The sequence below is a fragment of the Papilio machaon genome, chromosome 15 (genome assembly GCF_912999745.1).
Source record: "Papilio machaon chromosome 15, ilPapMach1.1, whole genome shotgun sequence".
In the NCBI taxonomy this organism is placed as follows: domain Eukaryota; kingdom Metazoa; phylum Arthropoda; class Insecta; order Lepidoptera; family Papilionidae; genus Papilio; species Papilio machaon.
The window spans coordinates 5,938,000-5,946,189 of NC_060000.1; the positions used below are offsets into that span (position 1 = coordinate 5,938,000).

At 31.9% G+C, this 8,190-nt stretch overlaps 2 protein-coding genes across 2 annotated transcripts; one reads left to right on the forward strand and one right to left on the reverse strand.

The window, feature by feature from the left end:
• Nucleotides 1–223: 223 nt before the first annotated feature.
• LOC106710238 lies at nt 224–1,630 on the forward strand. Its single transcript, XM_014502243.2, has 2 exons — nt 224–346; nt 418–1,630. The coding sequence occupies exons 1-2, from the start codon at nt 235–237 to the stop codon at nt 957–959; spliced, it is 654 nt and encodes a 217-aa protein (XP_014357729.2). The 5' UTR covers nt 224–234; the 3' UTR covers nt 960–1,630.
• Nucleotides 1,631–5,107: 3,477 nt separating this feature from the next.
• LOC106710233 (transcription factor A, mitochondrial) lies at nt 5,108–7,345 on the reverse strand. The gene is made up of 5 exons (XM_014502238.2): nt 7,188–7,345; nt 6,768–6,978; nt 6,419–6,577; nt 6,001–6,194; nt 5,108–5,426 (listed from the first exon to the last, which is right to left on the reverse strand). Exons 1-5 carry the CDS (start codon nt 7,259–7,261, stop codon nt 5,315–5,317), a joined length of 750 nt encoding a protein of 249 aa, XP_014357724.2. The 5' UTR covers nt 7,262–7,345; the 3' UTR covers nt 5,108–5,314.
• Between the last annotated feature and the right edge of the window lie 845 nt (nt 7,346–8,190).

Below are 8,190 nucleotides of genomic sequence, written 5' to 3' on the forward strand. Positions count from 1 at the left end.
CAATAATTGTATTGCAGCTGTCTATATACTGAAGCATGACCACGATATTTTGTCAGCCAATCCGCTAACAAAAATTAAACTTGTAGAGAAAACTCTCTACAAGTTTTCTCGTTCTGTAATTGCCCTTTATGGTACAGGCAACATTACTCACCATCTTTTATATGTTCTTTGCAACACTGATTTGTCACACATTTGACAATTGAATTGACATTTGACATTGACAGGTTATCAAACATGGCTGATGCAGCAGCAGCACGTCGTGAGGCACGCAGAAAAAGAATTTTAGAAAATTCTCACAATAGATTGCAGCTTATATCAGGAAAAATTAATGATGATTGTTGCAAAGGTACATCTTTGTAAAATTGTCTTACTATTCATACTTAAAGACTGTATTAAAATAGTTTTGTTCCATTACAGATTCTCTTCGAACTCCTATGCCTGATCAAAATGTTGACGTACCCCTTATAACAGAGGTTAATACAGTTAATACGTGTTATGCAAATAATGGAGTGGCAGTTCGTAATTTGGAGACATTTACAAGTGAAAATGCAGATGTACTCAATGACTTGACATCTTTTCTACCACCAACACCCGAACATTCACCATCACAAGACTCATCCTTAATCGGTAAACTAGTCGATAATAAATATGACATAGTTCTATTATCATTAGTCATACAAATACTTGATGGACTGTCTATTTTCAAAGTAGAACAGTCATATTATTTTCTACCATTAGCCTTATATGTTGTCACTAAGTTATTCTTTTTTCCCAAGGAAAGTAATTCCAGCATTGCTAACACTCTTTTACAAATGCAAGGAATTTCAGCACAGAATGTAAAAGTGATATTAAATGTAATGCAATTGTTTATGGTAATTTCAAGAGATGTTTGTGTGTTTTTGTTTACAACTATATGTGTACAATCACTTCACACCATGTTAATAGATGTAACCACATAGTGTACAGTGTAATATCAAATTTAATATCAGGAAGAGATCCATTTTACAAACAGCTCTTTTTTGTTTATGTTTTGGGGCACTAGGGATGGTTTGGAACAGTAATTATGATGGCTTGTGCCTTTGAAGAGAGAATTTGTGACAGGAGTGTTTACTGTAGTCACATTGCCATTTTAGTTTTAATATAGTGGATTCAATTTTTGTTGAACAGGGAACCGGTTATTACTATAGTGTATGTTAAATAAAGTCAAATTGTATTCAGATAAACTTCCTCTATTATTAATATGTTAAATCAGTCAAACCTGGATAGGGGAGTCTACAAATTTTTTCTCACTTAAGTTTACATTTTAACCTAAGTTTCTTAGTATGGTTGTTTTGCATCAGAACTGGATAGTGACACTTGCTTGTAGAGGTTTCTAGCTTATTCTGTTCTCACTTATTCAGGTTTAACTGTATTCAGAGACTGTAATTGATGCTGTGTTTGTCTCTAATTCATTACGACTTCCTGTAGTTTGATAGCTGGAATGATTCTGTACATTGAGATCATTGGAGTGTTAAATGAGGATAGTTAGTTTGATATATTGATGTTTTAAATTAATTTGCTAAAATTCAATTGTTTTTTGATAGACAACATTAATTCACTTTATGTGCCAGTTCTTTATGATAAAATTATAACAAGATTTCATATGTTTTTGTTATATTTTTAGATTGTATATTGAAAATAAAATTAATTATGGCTAGTAATGTAATAAATCTAAGCCTATGCAAGCCTCGGCTCTTATTCTATATTGCATTTAATATTTAATGCACAGTTATATCAACTGCTGTATATTTTTTATATGTACTTTTTAATACTAATCTGATAATATACTTGATTATTGATGACATGCTTGATATTTTTAACAGCTGTATTAACACATTCAATGCCACCAACTTGCCTGGAGATTTCATGCAAAAGTATAGTAAAATGGAATGTATTTAACCCTTGTATTAATATTGTATACCATAGCTTTCGGTGTTTGAACTGTATATTATGTATTGCCTATTGACCTTGGAGGTCAGGTCAGGTTAAAATAAATTTGTATACATTTAAACAATTAACTTTTGTAAAATGAGCTCTGACAATTGTTACATTTTTCGTTCTGCAACCTTACTATTGGGTGTCTCTTTTAGATTTCTTATTCCAATAATTCTCAATTATTAAGTTTTATAGATTTTGATTATATTTGGAATGTGTCAATCACACTAGACTAATTTAAGAAACTTGTCCATTCCTAATTTATTTAATTCAATAACAATAGGCCTCCCGAAAGATGGACCGATGATCTGGTCAAAGGTTGCGGGAGTATCCTGGATGTAGTAGGGGCGGCCTATGCCCGGCAGTGGGCGTAACGAGGCATAATGGTTTAGTTTACTTTTGCTAATAACATCATTGTTTAAAATGTCAGAGCTCTCCATTTATAGTTATAAACTTTCACTTGAAATTAGGACAATACAAAATAAAAGTCCATTATGTGGTAAAAATTATAAGAATTACTAATAAATGTATTCTAAGGTGTTTGTACTTGTTTTTTAATATAAACAATGGCTGTAAAAATCAGCTTTTATCATATAAATCGTTGTTTCTGTATGTAATGAATTTCGCAAAGCATATAACTCGGTAAATATGTACCAAAGATGTTAATATCTCTAAAATCTCTTACTTTAACTATAAATTAATTTTCTAATTAAATTGTTAAATATGTGATGGAATCCAACCATTTTTGTAAACTCTTACATGATGACAGCATCACTTATTTGTGTAAAGGCAATATGAAAATTAATGAAACAAAAAAGATTTCATTTCAATTATATTTTTTAATAAAATATTCTAATAAAAATTGTTGTAAAAAAAAATCCTTTTGTTTTATTGGTGTTATCCATACAACTTGGTTTCTGAAATACAAGTAGTTTAGAAATGTTATAAGATTATTACCAGAGCTGGGCATTAACTCGTTAATCCGTTAATCGTTAATTAACGAAGTTAACATTTTGCTTAACGGATTAACTTTTAAGTTAACTTCAAAAAGTGTTAACGCTTTTGTTAACTTCCGTTAAACTCAACTTCCGTTAATAAAAGTCCGTTAATCGTTAAATTAGTAACTTGGAGACGTGTCATTTTGTTAAAATTACGTGCCACGCCACGCTCGTAAGTTCAGCTATGTTGGGCGACTGTCGGCGACTCGAATGGTGAACGAACGAGTTGATAATTGATATATGTAAAGTTCGCGTGCAAGTGTGATGCATCAGAGCGTCCGGGAAAGACGTGAACAACAGGACAAAATTAAAGAAGGTTCGAAATAGTATATTTCATTACGAGTATATAAAAGCAAGAGTATGTAATAGCCCACATTCCGAACGCTCTTCGTCCCTGCAATACGCCACTCTTTGAGCAACTGTATTAAAATACTTTTTTACTCGTGCTTTTTCTTTATCTTTTCCAAACTCGTCCGTTCTCTTTCCCAACTGTCAAAATAATGTCTTTTAAAAAGAAAAAAAACTAACCACGATTTTTACAAAAAAAATCATTGAAGTTTCTATGATTCATGCAAATATTTCTAAAAAGAAGCTCCTAATTTGTTGCAATATCAGATTGAATGATTTGATTCAATGAATTAGGTTAGGTTTCATTTTATTTCATCTCATTAAATTTCATTTTTATTTCATATCAATAAAAATAATCTACTGAAGACTTGGCCGTTAAGGCATAGTTCACTTTGCCTACCCAGAATGAGTGAAGAAAACAAAAAAATCTGTTTGTATTCTTTTACGGTTGGCGCCATTTTTCAAACATTTTAGTTAGTTGAGTTTATTGTGTTTTTATTATTCTATTAAATTGCTTAATTTTTTCGCAACTGTATTAAAAATGTTGTTAAGTTGTTTAGTACACGTGCGGAACTGTCATTACAACTTGTTCCAACTGTCAACCCTCCCCTTCGGCTGCGCCTCGGCTCGGTTAGACATTTGTCGGGACTCTTTGCAATGACAGGCTTTCAGCACTCGTAATGAAATATACTATAATGCATTCATACTTGTCTCTAATACTAATGTGTTATAGAATGTATTAGTCAAATTACTATTTTGAACAAGTGTCGCCACATACCTAAGTGTAAAATTAGTATGTATAATTTTGGTATGGTTAACTGTTAACGATTAACTTTAACTTGCGTTAAATTTTCGAGAATTTAACGCTTTAACGATTAACGAAGTTAATTTTTTAATTAACGAATTAACGATTAACGAAGTTAACTTTTCGATTAACTGTGCCCACCTGTGATTATTACATACTATATTTTTAACTTATGTAACTTGCAAACTGGGCCTAGTTATATAGTAATTTCTGAACTACATAATCTTATTCATCTTATGCAATAGCAACCATGTTCCTTAATGTTAATCATTTTGGTATAGCATTTGTTGAGCTATTATTCTCTCTGAAGTTTCAGTATTACTGTGTCTGTTTAATTTAATGGGATCAAAATTATTACATTCTAAGCTACGAAAATCTTACTAATATTATAAATGTGAATGGATGTTTGTTAGAAAGTATCTTCGGTAAGGCTCAACAGATCTTGTTGAAAATTGGCACAGATGTAGAACATAGTCTGTAAAAACACTTAGGCTATTTATTACTTACTCCGCTGGCGCAGCGACCCAAAGTGGGTCTTGGTCTCCGACACAAGAAATCGCCACTACTTAAGTTTTTTTTAATTCCGCGCTGAAGGAGTTGCGGGTGACAGTTCCATATAAAGATTACTGATAATATAGTGAATCCACAATTAAACTAGTAATAAAATATTTCTAAATCAAAATAGATCTCATAAAAATAAAACAAACAAATAAATGAATGTCATTCTAAAAATGATTTTTTATTAACAGATGATATTAATGATCATTTACAGAAATAAAGAGGTAGCTACAATACATTAAGCAAAAAAAAATTAAAACTTAAAGAAACTCTTAATGCTATCTATCATGTTCTTACTTCGTTTAGTTTCCAGACGTTGTTCAGTTTTTGTGTCACCCGTGCTCTGACGATCTAAGGATTCATTTGGCTTAAGATCTGTAATACTGTTTGATTCTTTATTTATACTATGTATTTGTTTATTATCTGAAACATAATTCTGTTTCAATTGTTGATTTTTGATCAATTTTTCTGGTTTGGAAGGACTATGCGTTTGGTTATAAAAATCATTTGACACCTCACTTTGTGTCAAACCTTGTGTTTCACTATTGGTTTGTTTCTTGATGCTTTTAAAATCAACATTTTCTTTATCAATTTCTTTGAAGTCAATAAATTCGTCAGAGCACCCGAATTCCTATTGTCCCTTTACAGCTTTCGACTTCCTTGGTTGCCGTGTTGGCTTCTGACGTACTAAATCTGTACGTCCAATTGCAACCATTTTCATTTCCCAAGCTTCTAGATCTTTTCTGTAGTAAATATATTATTTGGTTCAATTAAACAGTAAAAATTAAACACAACAATGTTCTCTGAACATCAGCCACATCAAACTATATTATAAATATAAAAGCAATACTGAATTTAGGAATTTTTAAATTGCTTTGTTTATTAAAATTAATAATTAAATTGGTTTTTCACCGGACGATCCTGCACATTCATGCACCCAACAAATATTGGTGTTGCATCTACAACTGTTAAATTTAAAAATAAAAAAATAATTGTAATTTGGAATCATGCTATCTACATTTCCTAAAACTAGCTAATTCAAGAGAATAGGTATGTTATAACTTTATTTTGTGTTAATGTAATGCAGGGATTCCCAAAGTGGTCGATATTGAACTTAAAGCATTGCTAATTCTCACTGTCTTCTTCTATTGACCTAAGTCAGAATGAAAATTAATAATAATATCAATTTTTGATCTTAAAAGTAGATAATTTGACCATAGGGGTCTGTGGAAACGGTTCATTTTGGAAAAGGGGGTCACTTATTCAAAATAGTTTAGGGATCCCTGATGTAAGGGATCTTAATTAACACTAACTTACTTGTATTTATCCATTAGCAGTTGAGCTTGTTTTTCATACTTTACTCTTTCACTTTCAGACAACTTTAACCAATCCTTTTTCATCTGTTCTTGGTACTCTTTCATATTATTACCTTGGAGGAGATCTTTTTTTGTTTGTGTGAAAAGAAAGTAGGAAGACATTGGTTTCTTTGGTTTTCCCATTTCTTTTAATTCCTGTAAGAAAGGCACAGATACATTTTACTTTGTATACTATTAAATGTGTGACCCAAAGGGGAAGAGTTGAATTTCGGTAAATAGACAAATAGAGATTTGGCAAGGTCTTGGCATTCCTTTTGTGTTTTCCTCATACATACCTCTACACAAGCATTTCTTTTAACTAATTTCACCATAAAAATATTTATAGTATTGAAATTTTTTTTTACATATTAAAAACTTACAGCTTTTAGTTTTCTTTTCTCCTTGGCTACAGTCATTTCTGCTTTAAGTCTCTTTATATCTTCCTTTTGTTGCTCCGTCAATGATGCTTCATATAATTCCTTTATCTTTTTATAATCCTCCTGATCTTTTTCATATTCTTTTACCATTTGCGCTTTTGTCTGAAAATTGTACAAAAAAAACAAAGAATTATTTCAATTCAAAAATCTTGTTTATTTATTGTTATATGTGTTGATAAATCAGTGTGTAGTAACTTCTTTAGTATGTTAGTTGCCTCTCTTTTCCCTGGTCGGTGATCAGATAATGTGCAGCACTATGGAAACATAATTAAAATAGAGAAATAATTTACACCTCACTATCAAGTTGTTGCCAGTGTTTCGACATCCATGCAATAGACTCTTTAGATGTGATGCCAGGATTTTTAGCTAACAGTGCTGGCCTCATTTGGGCCATAAATTTAAAAAAAGGTGTTAACGGCCTCTTAGGTTTTTCTATACCCAATTTCTCTTCAGCTGATTTCTTAGTGTAAGTACATACTTGTATACTGTTTAACCAGTTCGTCCTGTAAAATGCAATGACTAAAATAAATAAAGTTAAATGCTTTACATGAAATCAATTAACAAATCTCAAATTTCTTAATTGATTTCTGATTTACAGAGGAGGTGTAAAAGAAGTAAAACACATAAATCGCATTTAAAGTTTTAACACATAATGAAACAAAAAAGTTTATCATCAATAACAACAAATAAGCGTCCATAACCTATAACTTACCTTGTGTGTAAAACAGTTTTATAGCTTCCTACCACGTAATTACTCAGACGACATATCTGAGTAATTGAAGACATTTTTATGTTATAATGAAATAAGGGATTATTATATTTTATTCTTACTTTCCACAAACCACAACTACAGTTATTAAAAATAAAATCGACCACCTCAATGTATCATAGAGTAAAAATCTGTGACTGTCAAAGTCAAATACCATCTTTGTTAAAGAATATAAAGGTCATAGAGTTCCTTGTCGTTCTTTTCCTAGGACAGAGTATATAACTGAGGTTCTTTATCTGAGGTCTTTTCTATTCGAAAAAGTTCGACAAAGGTTTTTTTTATATCATAAGGTGGCTAACGAGCAAACGGCCACCTGGATTCGCCACAATAGCGAGGCGACCGTTGCCCATAGACATCCGCAAATGCAGATGCGTTGCCTACCTTTATTCAACGGAGAAGGGGACGCACAGAAAGAGGATATTTCTCCTTCCTATGCGTCCCCTCTTCCGCCAAATCCACTTCCCCTTCCCGTCCTTTCCTATTAAGAAAGGATGGGAAGTGAAAGAGGACTAAAATTGGACCTCCGGTAACAAACTCATCAGACGAAACGCGGAATTGCTTCCACTTCACGCCTGTCTTTTGTGTGGTCGAGGTATTGCACCGATCGACACGGCCGATTCGTGCACCCAACAAATATTGTTGTTGCGGGATCTACCACTGTTAAAAGGTTTTATAAGGATAATATAATAATGAAATAAGGGCAATGTAGCAATGAAAGCCCGTATGGTTGAAATGAACAAACATAGCTAAGTGAATATTAATGTCATTAAAAAGTCGTCAATCCAAATTGATAAAATCAGAGATCTATCATGAGCATAAATCCTCTATCTATATCTGGTTCATCGAGTTTCCAACAAGAAGCTAATCATTTCTTGCAACAGCTATGCTGCTCTGTTTTAATTTTCTATATTGTTCCATTAAAACACAATTTGTTTAAAACTGAATT